The sequence below is a fragment of the Psammomys obesus genome, unplaced genomic scaffold (assembly GCF_907164565.1).
Source record: "Psammomys obesus unplaced genomic scaffold, mPsaObe1.curated_primary_1811, whole genome shotgun sequence".
In the NCBI taxonomy this organism is placed as follows: Eukaryota; Metazoa; Chordata; class Mammalia; order Rodentia; family Muridae; genus Psammomys; species Psammomys obesus.
This window is the reverse complement of record NW_026596109.1, coordinates 11,759,357-11,774,966: the sequence shown is the minus strand read 5'-3', so window position 1 is coordinate 11,774,966 and position 15,610 is coordinate 11,759,357. Positions and strand designations below refer to the sequence as shown.

The window sequence follows — 15,610 nt, the reverse complement described above, 5'->3', positions numbered from 1 at the left end:
TGTGTGTGTGTGTGTGTGTGTGTGTGTGTGTGTGTGTGTGTGTGTGTTACAGGGCTGGGGAGCCGTGTAGTGGTTCGGTAGTGCAATGGCTGTCCAGTGTGAACAAAGCTCTCAGTTAGATCTGTAGTATCACAACATCATGATGATAACACTACAGTAAAGCAAGACAAGACTAGATCAAAAAGTGTTTTTAAATCCGGGCACCGGGTCAACAAGCCAGCCAAGTGGATAAAGACCAATGCTACCAAGCCTGACAGCTTCGGTTAGATCCACTGGGAGTCAGGCCTGGTGCCACAGACCTGTGCTCTCAACTATTAGCAGGCTGAAGACAAAGGAGACAAGCTCAAGGTCAGCCTTGGCTAGGCAGTAAGTTTAAGGCCGGCCTGGGTAATTTGGTGAGCCCCTGTCTGAAAATAAGAAGTAAAAAGAATTCTAGGAATACGCCTCAGTGGTAGAGTGCTTGCCTAGCCTTCCTGTGCCTGTTTTTCCTGTGGGTTGTGGGACTTTGACCTGTGATCCTCAAGCTTGCACAGCAAATGGAGTCTTTTCTCTAGCTCAGGGCAGGCAGGTCAGGGTTGTGGTTCTCGTTTTTTCCTCTCTGTGTCTGCGCTGTGCAGGTACCTATGTTTGCTGCTGAATTACTAAGCCCTGGCTATAAACCTACTAGGATTGACCTTTTCACCGGGACAGGACATCTGGATGTCTTCCTCCCGAAGCCGGTGTCCCAGACTCCACACACAGACTAGCTCTGGGAAGGGAGGGGCTGGCAAACACTGCTGAGAGGCTCCCTCTAATGGTACTCTGAGAAGGCAGGCTCCAACTCAACCAGTCACAGGCTGTGCGTGCGTGACCTTGGGCAGTTCAGCCCCTGAATCTGTTCCCACACTGGAGAAATGGAATAATATCTATATTGCAAGGTAGCCTTCGGGGTCAAGTGAGATACATTTTTGCAAAGTGCTCAGAGTGACAAGCCTAGAGTCAAAGATGTCCAGGGAAAGTGAGTGCTTTGTCTCTCAAGGCCAACGGACCAGAACTGGGACAAGGGTTGTGAGTCCTGATTTTGGAAATGGCAGAATCAGGCATGTGGAATTCAGGGTGAAGGGATAGCTCACCTTTCTTAACCCCCAGGTCATATTTCCAACCTCTTCAGCAAACTCCTCATCATTCGTTAGAAGGAAATTGTCAAAGATGCTGCCCGATTTCACCTACAGAAATGAAAAATGTGAGATTATTACAACTGGATTGCAGGGGGCTGGAGAGATGGCTTGGTGGGGAAGAGTAATTGCTGCATAAGCGTGGGGACCTGAGTTCGAATCCCTAGCATGGGTGGAAGGCGGCTGTGAGAGGGCCTTGCAGTCCCAGAGCTGTCTGGGGCAGAGACGAGAGGACCACTGGGGTTTGCTGGCTCTAGGTTCAGGGAGAGGCCATGGCTCAAGAGAATGAGGCAGAAAGTGGCAGAAAAGGACACCTGATGTTCTCCTGTGGCCATGGGAATACACATGTTCGCACGCACACACACACACACACACCGAAAGGCTTTGCCTTATTTACTTATATGTAAATTTGTATGCCTGTGTCAGTTTCTGCTCACCACATGCATGAAGGAGCCCTTAGAGACTGGAAGTGGGTGTTTAATCCCCCGGAACTAGAGTTGAAACAGGGTTTTAGCGTTCGTGACTAAAAGGTTAGAGCTCTGCAGTGTTTATGTCACGACAGAGGAATAAAATAGAAAGGAGCACAACGCGCGTAGGTGAACAGACCGGCTAGATCGATGACAGTAGGCAATCTTCTCAACCCCTCCAAGTTATTCTGTCCTGAGGAAATCAGGAAGGCGGGCAGGACGGCTCAGATTGTGGGGGTTTAACACAGAAGGATCAGGAGTGCAGGGTCCCCTTCAGCTACATGGTGAGTGTGAGCTCGACCAGGCCCTGTGTGTAATAATTAACGATGATGGTGATGATGAATGTGGTGTACGCTTCTTTGATCCCAACACTCAGAAGGCAGAGGCAGGCAGCAGGCAGAGCTCTGTGAGGTCGAGGTTAGCCTGGACTACCTGGAGAGTTCCAGGCCAGCCAGGATGACAGAGTAAACCATCTCAAAACAGTAACAATATGTGGATCATAGAAAATAGTAACTGTCTGATGGCAGTGTCATGAAGATTAGAACTCATGCATCTAAAGACCAGTGTCTTGTGGATGTCATTCAATAAAATGTAACGATTATTATAACTTTTTGGTAACTGGATATGTCAAAAGGACCAAAAGTTGGCCAATCTGTGACTTTTTTTAAAAATTTTCACAATATGTTGACTAAATCATTGTTAAGCTTGGCATGGTGATATCCATCTTTAATCCCAGAACTTGGGAGGCAGGGCTAGGTTGATATCTGTGAGTTCATGGCCAGCCTGATCTATATAGTGAGTTCTAAGACAGCCAAGGCTACATAATGAGACCCTGTCCCCCCCCCCCAAAAAAAAAGAAATAAATCAGTGTTCATTTTACTCAAACAGCTGTGTGACTAAGAAAAAGTTCTGCAGTATGAGGGCTTGTGTGTCTTTCCTCTGTACTTTATAAAGCTCTGTCTTATTCTTTTGCAGCCAAAAGCCTATATATATATATTTTTTTTTTTTTTGCATTTTTGTTTTTAATAAGAAAGCCTTTTTTACTTGGCTCACATCATTCCATTAACACTGCTTCCAGCAGAAAAACAAATGGCAAATGGACATGGAAGAGCAGAATTTTCAATTTGCTCTAAGTCATGTCTTCAGTTGGCTTGTAAAATTCCTTTTGCAGCTGTGAGATGTTTTCTGACCTTTTGGATTTTTTTCTCTTGAGTCGTCTGGAATCCCGCTTAGGAAACTGCCCATGTGCTGGCTTGCCCATCTTCTGCACGGAAGGGAGTGTTCTTGCTTTCTCTGGTGACCTCTGGTTCCCTCTCCACCTTACTCACGCTCCCGGATTACGGGAGTGGCAGCCCTTCGTCCTAACGCTTGGTCGTCTGCAGACTTTGATCTACTCATCTCCCATCTGTGCTTACAAGTTTTTATCTGCAAAATGTGGATGGAAGAAAGCGCACTTCCGCTGCAGTATTCTCATAATCAAGAGAAAAAAACATGTGAAAAAGAGGTGTGTTTGATTGTAAAACATAAAGTTCTAAAGATGTTTTAACAAGTGAATTCATTGGAGGTTTCTGTGCGATGCCACTTGGATCATAAAAGTGGGAAGAGTGGGGGGCTCGAGAGATGGCAGCGGGAAAAGTGTTTATGTGGACCTGAGTTTGGGTCTCCAGCATCTATGCAAAGCCAGGCATCACGGCCCAGGCCTGTAATCCCAACCCCGTGGGACAGGCGGACTCACTGGACAGCCAGCCTGGGCAAAACAGCAAGATCCAGGCTTGGTGAGAAACCCAGTCGCAGCAAGTAAGATGGACAGATGGTTGAGAGAGAACAGGCAGGTATCAAGCTCTGGCCTACACACACACAAACACACACACACACACACACACACACACACACCACAGAAAAATAAAATTTAAATTAAGATACAAAGGAATGTAAGTCTTTAGCTATGAGCCAGTCTACACCTCTGAGCCCTAACTACACCTCATTAATAAAATGGAGTGGGGTACAGAAGAGCTCAGTGGTACAGCATGTGCTCTCTGCAAGTCCTGCCTCCTCACCTCACGGGCACTAGAAAGACTAACACTTGGGCCCAAGTTCTCTGCTTACTTCACCAGATGCATCTCCTCAGGAAAATTATTCAACTTTTCTGAGCCTTTCGATGCTGAGAAATAGATACTTGACAAAAAGTTAAACAAGCATGCAAAGTCTTTAACTCAGTGCTACAGAGAAGAGACTAAGTAAAATTTGGCTTGTAGATTTTGAGGATGAATAGAATTACTTCCCATTTTAAAGAGGAGCTGTTTGAGGATTAGGATGATCAAGATTTATTCAAGTCTGTAAGTTCCAGGCTGGGGCTTCTTCTGCTTTGCGGCAGCTCCCAGGACAACCGGTCAGGGGCTGTGAGCCCAAAGTGCTTTACCTGCCAAAGATCCAGGCCAAGGACGCTGATGTTGTGATAATGACAAATGGTGGGGTCAGGCCTGTATTTGGGGTTGTCTATCTCTGGGTGAATCCACTCCCCCTGGTAATTGGGATTGTCAATGATCCGAGGTTTCCATTCTCCCTAAATGGAGAGCCAGCCAAGAGTGGTCATGTCAGTAATAATTCCATTCTTCTAATATCAGACAATCAGAAAGCATCAATCGACTTCTAAACAGTTCTGCACGAGACTGCTAGAACTTTCCGTTTCTCTGCATAAGAGCTAATATCAGACAATCAGAAAGCATCAATCGACTTCTAAACAGTTCTGCACGAGACTGCTAGAACTTTCCGTTTCTCTGCATAAGAGCATAAGACTCTTTCCAGTTCCCTTTCCACCCACTGTGGGTAAAATGGCACGGCAGGGTCTCCTCCGGCCTGGCCCTCCCTCTGAACAGGTAGCTCCATGAAGTTAAGAAAAACGCAGCTTCCTGGAGAACATCGCCTAGATATCTTGGCACTGGGAGCTGTTCTCTTTCTCTCGTGTAGCCCAGGAAACTGTGGCCAGATAAAATCCTGCTCCAGCCATTTTTATTGCTGGGCTACTTACTTGTCAGCCAGATTCCTTTAGCTCTCGTTTGGGACATGAGATCAGGAGCTGACCCTTGAGAAGCAATCCCCCTGTCCTCAAAATACTTTGGATTATTGGAGAGCCCGCTCTTTGCCCTTCTGGCCGGCTTCTGAGACATCCCACGCCTGAGGCCTAGCCCATTTCCTGTGTGTATCATGTTCCTTTAACTGGCAGCTTTCCCCAACTCTGGACAAGCTCCTTGCCCAAGCCTGCCTAGACCATCACCTCTTTAGTGCTGGCTTTACCAACCCTCCTCCTGCAAGCAGGAGGAAGCTGAGAAGAGGGCTGTGATGTGGTCACCGTCTTATTCAGAGTGTAGAGTGGGAATCTCGGAATTTCTGCTTTGTTTTTCATTCTGTTTTATTTTATTTTGTGACAGGGTCTTGCTGTACAGCCCAGCCTGGCCCTGAAATTGCAATCCTCCTGCTTCAACCTCCTGAAGGCTAGGATTACAAGCCTGCAGGCTAGAAATTTTATTTTATGAGTCAGAATGTACACCTCTTCCAGGTGATCTCACTTTATGAAGTCTCGCTGGAAAGAGAAGCTGGCTCCTCACCTTGTACTTGGTGTTCAGTATCAGCGGCCCTTCCCACACCCCGTCCATCGCCTCATCCCAGTCATCAGGCTTCTTGGCTTCCGGGTCTGGTATGAACTCCGAGTCCTCCCAGTCCTAAAACACATGTTCCTTCGTGACGATAGAAACACGACCTGGGAGGGAACGGTGGACCCGAGCAGAGACAGCAAGAGTTGGCTCCCTACCCACCCTGCCCTCCTGCTCCACTGTGTGATGGCCCAGTGTGGGAGAGAAAGGGTCATTAAGGACCTCTGGGTGCACCAGCTCACTTCAGGTGGGTATTATCCCTGTCTCTGCCCTCGTCCTGCCCTCAGTCACGTGAGCTGCTGCTACGGTTTGTATGCGGCTTGCTCCCACACAGCCTTCACCTTTAGTCTTGCTGCCCTGAGCATGTCTGCTGGACTCTCATTTTTCTCGCGGCGCCAACCGCCCAGACACTTGACTTTAGTCATCTGCTTGTATGTCCGCGGCTCCTCCTCCCCGAGGTTAGCCTGCCAGCTGAACGCCCTCTGACCTCAGGTTTCTTATCGTCAGGATCCTCTATCTGTAGCCGCTCATCCCATTTCCTTGGTTTCCTGGCGTAGGGGTCTTTAATCTTCTTGGGAGGCAGGAAGTCCCAGTCATCTTCCAGCATTCCGCTCGTCACCTTCTCGTTGTCGATTTTCACCTCGTACGTCCCGTTCGGGCGGATGACCAGAGTGTACAGGTGAGTGTCCTTATTAATCTAGGAGGGGAACGGGCAGCGGTTCAGCTCCACACGGGGATACTGTAGATCCCACTTTCCTGATGCCTCCTCCTGAGCGTCCACACACTTCAGCACCTTCCCTCTCCCCTGCTTCTAGTTAATGTACCTTCAGGGATTCTGAGCACACCCATGTGGCGCACAGGCCTGGGGCCTCACTCCAGGGGTCACGCTCCTGGGGCCTCACTCCTGGGGTCTCCCCAGTCCCTCAGCCTTACTCAGGCTGGGCCTTGGTTTCTGGAGTCTTCTTGCCGTTTCTCCTGAGGTTTCCTCACCCAGGGATTCATCTCCATAAAACTGTCACACTCACTTACTAAAGCTACAAGGGGAAACTCCCCAGGAGGCATTCCCCGCCTACGCCTCCAGGTTGAGGAGGGGCCGCCATCTCTGTTCCTCTGTCAAGTAGCCAGTCACTTTCCTTTGCCTCCACTCTTTACTCCATTGTGAATATTTTTTTCCTAGCTCTTGTGAAATGGCCCAGGTTGGCATTGAACTCACAGCCTTTTCACCTCAGCCTTCAAAGGAGCTGGGATCCCAGACACAGATCACACTCCTGTGAGTCCTGTGAGTCTGGCTGAATCTAGGCCCAAGGCAGAACTAGCACTTGGTTAATAGTGCTTGTTAGGATGACTGATTGAACGTACCCCTGTCCTCTAGCGAATCGTGGATGCTTCTAGCTTTAGGCTACCGAGGTAAGCTGACCCACCCGTCTCATCTAAGCTCGGCACCCCTGGCTCCACCCTGACATGCAGCAGTGAGTGACTGAGCGTAATGTCAGGCATTACACTACATTGCACCCCAGTTTTTTTTTTGGGGGGGGTCTGCTGTTTGCTCGTGAACTTCCTAGCTCTACTTAACCTGTAAAATGGAGATGATAACATTTAATCAGTAGAGTTTTATAAGGAAAAAAAATGAGATAACATATACATTTTTCCCCTCGGGGCTGGAGAGATGGCTCAGCAGTTTAGAGCACTGGCTGCTCCTCCAGAGGACCTGGGTTTAAGTCTCAGCACCCCCACGGAGGCTCACAGCAACCTGAGACTCTGGTATAGGGCATCTGACATCCTATTCTGATCTCTGTGGGTACCAGGCACATGAGTGGCACACAGACAAACACAGGCAAACTAACCACACATACAAAAATAAAGCAGATTTCAGAAGTGAACTCGCCTGCTGGAGGCTGAGGGCGAAGCCGAGTACTCACCCTGCACTTGAGGGTCTTGTTGTTCTCATGGTATTTCCCTTGGTGATAGAGGATGACCTGTAGTCTGTTGTTGCCAAAGCCACAGATGTCTGGGCCTGAAAATTACACCCACATCACTCTCAGGCGGTGTGCCCAGTCTGAGGCCAAGACCCAAGGCAGACACAGCCTACCAACCACTCTGTGCTCCCAGAGACAGATGCCACACTTGAAGTCGGAATTATATGAGAAGGTTTTAATGAATGACATTTTTTTTTCCCAAAGGGAGAGGCAGGTCTTTGAGAGAGAAGGTACAGTGCTGCCCATGGACAGCAGCAGGGAAAGGGAGGGGAGGGGTGAGAGAGTATCAGGTCCCGAGGAGAGAGTCTGGGAGCAGGCAGAGAAGCAGACAGCTCACTCTTTCTCTAATCTCCCCACTGACCAAACCAGCTCCTCTTAAACTCCTCTTAAGCCAGGGGTTGCTGGCACATCACTTAATTCTGACAAAGCAGCATTAGCATCTCACTGACAAGTCAGCATTACTGGCTCACTGCAGATGGGTGTGGCTCAGAAAAACCCAGCAGCTTGCCCAAGTCTAGAGCTGCTGAGACAGACGCCTTGCTGGGATGCAAAGACATGCCCATCCAGTAATGAGCCTGTGGCCCCTTCTGCTTGTGACAATTCTAGTGAGAACTGTGGGTCACAGCTGGGGAGCCCAGAGTTCTGAGACTCTCCTTATTGCTCTCCTTTCACAGCTCACAAAAGAGCTTCTCAGCCTTTCAGCCGTCAAGTGTGAGACACAGTCACACACAGCACACGTACACTCACAACAAATGCACATGAGGCATTTCCACTGTGCTCTGCCCACATTGGTCTCCTCCCCACTTCTTTACTGTGCAGTTGAGTGTCATATCTGAGCTTTTGCACATGCTGGTCACCTTGCCCTCACTACTTGCCCTCCTTCTCCTGTTAAAATCACATTCCACTTTAAAGAATAATTAATATCTCCTCCCCAAAGCCCGCAGTTGTATTGAATCATGCTGTCTCTTATGATCTCATGGCACCCCATCAATACTTTTTCCCCAGAACTTTTTAAAGACGCTCTGTAGCCTTGGCTGTCTCACCAACCAAATGAATGATGACGTCCCCGGGGCTCACTCCAGCACCCCATATCAACATGGGCATTCGGGGGTCATGCTTGGTACTAGTTCCTGTGGTAAATCTCCAGGAGCTCACAGCTTAGAGAGGGGGAGTCTGTGGAACATTAGGGAGAAGGTTGGGGAAGGGGTAGAGGGTGGGCTGGCTGGCGGGAGCCGTGAATGTACAGGTCAGGAACTGTGGAAAGAATGTCCAGGGGATCTGTGGACAAGGCTGACCTCGAATTCCCAGCAATCTTGCTGTTTCTGCCTGAGAACTGGCAAGTAGCATCACAATTGGCTCAACACCCTTTCTGAATTACATTTCATTTTGTTTATTTTATGAGTATGGGTGTCCTGTCTGCATATATGTCTATGTACCACTTATATGCCTGGTACCAGTGGGGGCCAGAAGAGGCAGCTGGAGATGGCTGTGAGCCACCACGTTGGTCTGGGACCAAACCTGGCTCCTCTTGACAGGCAGCCAGCACTCTTCACCGTTGAGCCCTATCTCCAGCTTGGCTCAATACTTTTTAAGTGCATTTTTAAGGATTTCATTCTGCTCTTTAAAAAGTTAGTCAGCTCCCTTTAGGGAGAAGAGAAAGGCTTTGTAGACAGACGGACTCAAATTCTGCCTTTCTACTTCCCTCAAGCAAATTTCTTGCCTCTGTTTCCCTGTCTGCGAAATGGAGACAGTGACACATAGCATAGATGCCAAAGAAAATACAAAATTGCTGGAGCAGACACAGTTTGCACACCCCAAGTGTTTGTTACACGACACGTAGGAAGTCGGGAAGGAGGTGTGGGGTCTTGTACCCATGATCCCAGCATTTGGGACTCAGGAGTCTGAAGCAGGAGGATCGTTGTTGGGGTCTAAATCCAATCTAAGGTACATAGTGAGTTTGGAACTACAGAGTGAGACCTTGTAAGGTAGTTGTGTGTGTGCATGTGTGTGTGTGTGTGTGTGTGTGTGCATGTGTGTGTGATTTAAGAAAAAAGAGGATGGGGATTTTAAAGGGGGACGATAAAGCTGAAGAGGAGGATTTGAAAAAGGAAGACTAGCTGGGGAAATGAGAGGACAGGTGGGGAGAAGAGGGGAAGGGGAGGGTAGAGGAAGGGTCAGGAGCGAAGGGGAAGGGAGAGGACAGGAGAGGAGGGAAGGGGAGGGGAGAGGAGAGGAGAGGAGGGGAGGGTAGAGGAGAGAAGTAGAGAGGAGAAATAAGAGGAGAGGATGGGAGAGGAAAGGAGGGGACAGGAGAGGAGAGGGGAGGGAAAGAGAGGGGAGAGGAGGGAAGAGGAGAGGAGGAGATAGGAGGGGAGGGGAGGAGAGGGGAGGAGAGGGGAAGGGAGATCTGTACTGCTCCTTTTCTGAGACCTGGGCTGTGATTCCATACACTATAGGCTTGCCAATACCATGCACTTCCCCACCTCGCTGGTCTGTGTATATTAACGGTTGGGTTTAGGGCTGTCTTCTTTCCAGGACTATGGAGAGTCCTACTGCACAAGGGACACGGAGCAGTCGAGGTACAGGTTTCAGGTCTGTCTAGTCTTTCCAGCCACCGCAGTGAATCCTGTTCAGATCCCTGGGGGCTGAGAGCAGCTGCTCCGGGAAGCTTACCGAACATGATGTAATACTGGGACTCGGCGTGCATGTTGTCCTGGTCGAGTGAGGCAGGAAAGAGCTTCACGTAGCCCCCACCGCAATCGATGCCTTGCTCATGCTTTACTGAAAACTGAACCACCAAGGTCTCATTCTCATTGCTGAATGGCTTAAACCTGGTGGAAAGGGCATAGAACTTGGCATCTTCAGTGGTCTGGAGACCTGAGGGCAGAGATCGAGAGTGCAGAGGGGTCAGGCTGACATTCCCTGAAAGTGCTTAGAGAGACAAGACACAGCACTTGGCTTAAACAAGCTCTGCTATTTCTTCACACACAGGGTGTGCCTGGTGCTGTGCAAGGAGCATTATAATAGTATCTCATCCCAGCCTCTGGTCAGGCCTGAAAAATGGGCGCTGTGCCCGTTTGATGAGTTAGGAGGCTGAGTCACAGGGAGAAGTGAGCCGCACAAGCTGCATGGCCAAGAAGGAACCCAGCTGGAATTTTAAGACACGTCGTCACTGCGTTCTTTTGCATCATGCCATCACTTACTTCCTAGAGACTCTTCACTCTCATTCTGCAGCGTTATAAGCCAAGGCTGGCTAGGCAGCAGAAAAGGTTCTGCTGTGTCCAAGCGCTACAGTAAAAAGGAGCCCAGAATTAACTCAGATAAAATAATAATTGTTGCCGTGGCTCATTGGCTATTTTAATCTCTGAGCAGTTTATCTCTTGCAAAAACTGTGTGTGTTGCATGCACACACGAATTTTTTGCATACACAGTCTGTTGCATACACAGAGGCCAAGTGTCCTGCTCTAACACTCTTCCTGATTGCTCTGAGGCAGGGTCTCCCACTGAGCCTGGAGCTGGCAGCCAGTGCCCCTCCCTGGCACCAGGGTTCCAGAGTACACAGCCATGCCAGCTTGTTATGTGGGCCATAGGGGCTTACTTATTCCTTTCCCCGGTGCATGTGTGTTTTGTCTGCATGTATGTCTACGCACCAAACACATGAAGTGCCTGTGGATGACAGAAGAGGGCAATGGGTCCCCTGGGACTGGAGCTCACCCATGGTTGTGAGCCACCACGTGGCTGCTGGAAACCTGGGTCCTGTGGAAGATCAGCCAGTGCTCTTAACTGCTGAGTCGTAGCTCCAGGCCTGGTTCTAGGGATTTGAACTCAGGTCTTCATTCTTGTTCAGCAAGCACTCTTACCCAGTGCCATTTCCCCAGCCCTTAGCAGTTAGCTCTACTGGCTAGTTTCTTCATTCACTCGTGTTTGTGTACTTAACCCTCACAGTAACAATGAAAGGGGAGCTACACCGGGGTCTTCACTGTGTCATGACATCGTTGAAACCAGTTCACATGACCAGACTCACGTGCAATTACATGACATGTAATTGCAGAGCCCCCAACCTCCACTGAATGTCAGCGTTGCCAGGGACCCCAGAGCTTTTCTAGGCTAACCATACCAAACAATCAAACAGAGAATTCCTTGCTAGGAACATACAGTCACAAATGACAGAGCTGTGGAAATGCTCAGTGAGGAAGTGCCAAATGAAGCTGGAAGTGATGGCATACACCTATAACCCCAACCCTTGGGAGGTGGAGGCAGGGGGACAGGGACCAGCTTGAGCTACAGGACACTGTCTTAAAAATCAGCCACAAAAAAAAACCCAAAAAAACCTGCTACATTATGAAAAGGAACACAGGGCTTGATTCAGACAGTTTCAAGCATTTCAAGTCCTCTGGTAAACACTGGCATCTGACATCATGCTGGGAGCTGTCTGCATTTTGAAGAGTATTCCTACTTCTCTAAGACCTCTAAGGGCTAGAAGAGCAAGGAAGGGAAAGAGGGAGAGAGGGAGGGAGGGAGGGAGGGAGGGAGGAAGGAAGGAAGAAAGAAAGAAGGAAGGGATTGCAGAAGGCCAAGCTTTATGCCTGCCCTGCCACGCCCTGCTATATAAACAAACCAAGCCCCTTCTGTCAGTCTCACTGTCGTCCCAGTGTCCTTCCATACAACCATCAGGTCTAGCGGGCCTCAGAGTATTGAAAGCAGGAGCATTGGCCAAGAAGCCAGGCTAAGGAGACATGGCTGTGCAGCCTGCCTGGACTGCAGAACTGAGCACAGGTGAGGCCCAGTCTCCTGTTCTCTGTCCTCCGAAAACCATTTCCAAGAGAGGACTCAAACTAGATTTTTAAAATGTGCAAGCCAGTCCTTTGATAAATATGAAAATGCGATTTGTAACAGTAGCCACATGGAGGAAGACGGGAAATCACTCCAGGGGATGATCAATGAACTATTTATAGAACAAAAGCTTTCTCAGACCAAGAACCCATGCCCGAAGTCCACCAGTGTTGTTTGGCTTTTGCACGCGCTCTGTCTTGTGAGCACTTCAGGTGAAGGTCATTTTCATCTCATGTCAACACTCAGAGAAGTAAAAAGACGTGTCCCAGTCACACAGCTAGCCAGCTAGGTCTGCCCGCCCTCCTCTCCATCACCAAAGCTGCTCCAGGAAGAGAGCCTGGCATGCTTTCTCAGGTTTCCAGGGCAGAACCCTACGTGTAAAGTCCTAGGAGTTTGGGGAAAACAGCCTGCATTAGTGGCAACGAGCACAGTCCCTGGAGTCAGAGCCAGAGTCAAGTCCCAGCTGCTCCTCTGAGCCGTGTGGCACAGCCTGGGGCAGTTGTCAGAGTCTCTGCAAAGCTGGGGAGATAATGGGGAGTGTTAGGAAGGTGAAAGGCCTAATACATGAAGGACCAGCTTAAAGTGTCCATTACTCAGTTCCAAGGCATGATCCGTTTTCTGGAGGGCCATCCCTTTTTGCTTCCCTTTTGTGTGTGTGTGTGTGTGTGTGTGTGTGTGTGTGTGTGTGTGTGTGTGTCTGTCTGTCTGTGACAGGCTCTTACTCTGTAAGCCCGGCTGGCCTGGGAGCCATCGTTTAGCCCTAACTGGCCACAACTCCATGACTACCCAGTCTCCAGAGTACAGGGATTACAGGCATGAGCCACCGTATTCAGCTCCACCTGCTTTTTTTTTTTTTTTTTTTAAAGAGAATTGGCAATCATGCCTAAAAACAACGGGGTAAAAGTTATACAAGCCAACACGTTCCTAGATTCGAATATTTACCTTTATCTCTTTCTTTGTCTTGATAAAATTTTCCCGAACTAAGCTGGAATTTTCCGTAATCTGACTGATGTTTAGATTGTACCCATCGCTTTGTCCATCCATCTATGGAGTAAAGAAGAAAAAAAAAAATACACATTCAGATGAATGACTTAAGATCTCTAGGAAGAGTCACTGTAGCGAAGAGTGACTGAGGATACTCCTGAAATCATTTCACCACATACGACCTGGCACCCACCATTCACGCCCTGGCCTGGGTAACTGCTCAAATACCAAGCAACTGAGACACTTTCCCACGTGTTCAAGACACTTAAGGCCTGAAAATCGCCATGGGAAGTTGTGGCTGGAGAGCGTGAACCGTTTGTCCTCACAAATAGACGGAAAATGAGCTGATGAGGACTGAGCCCTTAACGTGCGCTTGTATTCAGTAAAGTAAAATAATAAAACCTGTTCTCTCATGGAAGAGACTAGCAAAATCATTTCATCCTTCTTGAATTAGTAATGATGATCACGAACAATCAATTTCTGCTTGCCCCTTTTTGTTGCTTAAACTCTTTAGACTCTCCCATGAAGTTTTGAGATGCTGATAAATGTGTTTTGCTTTGGCATGGATGGCATGCAGACAAAGGAGCTTTCTTTTGAGGACCTGGCATTCCACCCAAACGCTCAGTGTCTTCCTAATTTCTTGCCTCAGAGCTGCTGACTCCTACTTCCTGGGCCAAATCAGAGTTCCAGAGTCCCGGAGCCATTTGGCAGCTTGAGATAGAAGAGGCTTTGGGGGTGGCCTTTATTTCATCTCCTCCCCCTGAACAGAACGGAGCTGTTCTGCTCTCCCTGCTTGATAGACAAGACAACCCCCCTGTCTTCCCAGGAAGAGCAGTGGGAGCCAGCCACTGGCAGTTCTTCTTACTCAAGGCCCGGGTCTGATGACTCAGCTGCTTCTCAGGACATACAGGCGCTTGGACTTGTCTTGCTAATATTTTTACTTTTATTTTTTGATAGGGTCTCAGTGTAGCACGGGCTGGCTTTGAACTCCTAATCCTGACTATGTCTGTACCCCCACACCCAGCTCATCCTCGCTCTCTTGCTCTCTCTCTCTCTCTCTCTCTGTGTGCACAGGTGGTTAGGTGAGCAGTTACATGTGCACACTGTGTGTGTGTTTACTTCCATGTGGAGGTCAGATGTCAGTCACCTCAGCTGTCCCTACTCAGGTGCTGTCGTTGCCGTTTGAGCGGAATTTCTCGCTGTAACCTGGGTCTTGCCGATTAGGCTAGACTGGGGAGCCAGCAAACCCCAGGGATCCTCTTGTCTCTGCCTCCCAGCGCTCCCATAACGAGAGCATGCCACCGTACCTGACTTTTCATGTGGACACTGGGGACTGAACTCATGTCATCATCAAGTATGGCAAGTGCTTGACTGACGGAGCACTCTACCGTCCCCTGCCCCTTTGGTGCCAAGGTTTCACTCTGCAGCCCTAGCTGGCCCTCCTGCCTCAGAGTCTTGAGTACTGGGATTACAGGCACACACTACCGGGACTGTACAGTGGGAGCCTATTTCAACTGTGAGAGACAGAGACAGATGAGACACAGAGAGAGGGGGAGGGAGAGAGAGACAGAGATACAGAGACACGGAGAGAGCTATCCAAAATACATTGCTGTGGAATAATGCCCATTTTGAATTAACAGCACTTCTTGCTAAAACAGCAAGTAGCCAACACTTACGAGCGCTTGCTGAGAACAAAGCAAAACAAAGACTATTTGCTCCTCTTGCAGAGGACCTGGGTGAATTCTCAGCACTCCCAACTGTCTGTAACTCCAGTTCCTGGCACCCTCACACCAAATACACATAAAATAAAATTAAAATTAAATATCCTGACAAAAGAAATTTAAAAAAACTTCCTCCCCCACACTTTCCAAAGTCTTCCTGTCTCCCTCAGTGTCTGGGTGTTCAATAGGTGTTGGTGAAGAACCTTATTACTCCTCTCTTCCAGGAGCTGATTTCGGCATAAAGTCATAGTGGCTCAGATGAAGTGGGCCCTACTTCTCTGACCATAGTTAAGCCACTGAAGGATATGGTTCATACAAAAGCCAAAAGACAGATTTGAAAGTCAATGTTAGGCCCTCATGTGGCTTTCTGAACACCCCACGCACTACTCACAGACAATGCTGTATCATTGTTTCTGTTTTGTACCCAGTGTGCTGGCTTCTTTTATGTCAGCTTGACACAACTGGGGTCATCTAACAGGAGGGAGCCCGAGTTTAGAAAATGCGCCCATAAGATTAGCCTACGGGCAGGTAAGTCTGTCTGCTATTTAATTAGCGGTCTATGGGGAAGGGCACAGGTGCTCCTGGGTTCTGTAAGGAAGCTTCTATGGAAGCTACCAAAGAGCAAGCCAGTGAGCTTGCATCAGCGCCTGACTGCACATGCCTGCCCTGACTTCCTCCGACGGGGAACAGCGATATACAAGTGTAAAGCAAATAGACTCTTTTCTCCCCGAGCTGTCTTGGTCGTGGTGTCTCTTCACAGCAATAGTAACCCTAACAGGACACCAGCAAGTGTTGTGCTTAAGATCTGATTTCCAAGCTGTCTTT

At 48.8% G+C, this 15,610-nt stretch overlaps 1 protein-coding gene across 1 annotated transcript in view; it reads right to left on the bottom strand.

Annotated features, from left to right (window-relative positions):
- The window catches only part of LOC129692400 (calreticulin-like), a 30,657-nt gene that overhangs the window by 1,684 nt on the left and 13,363 nt on the right, over positions 1-15,610 (bottom strand). Inside the window, exons 2-8 of the mRNA XM_055628737.1 lie at positions 13,023-13,124; positions 9,921-10,124; positions 7,191-7,285; positions 5,759-5,968; positions 5,227-5,340; positions 4,041-4,184; positions 1,113-1,205 (exon numbers count right to left, since the gene is read on the bottom strand). Of these exons, the coding sequence (XP_055484712.1) occupies positions 1,113-1,205; positions 4,041-4,184; positions 5,227-5,340; positions 5,759-5,968; positions 7,191-7,285; positions 9,921-10,124; positions 13,023-13,124 (962 nt within the window). The remainder of the gene's footprint in view (positions 1-1,112; positions 1,206-4,040; positions 4,185-5,226; positions 5,341-5,758; positions 5,969-7,190; positions 7,286-9,920; positions 10,125-13,022; positions 13,125-15,610) is intronic.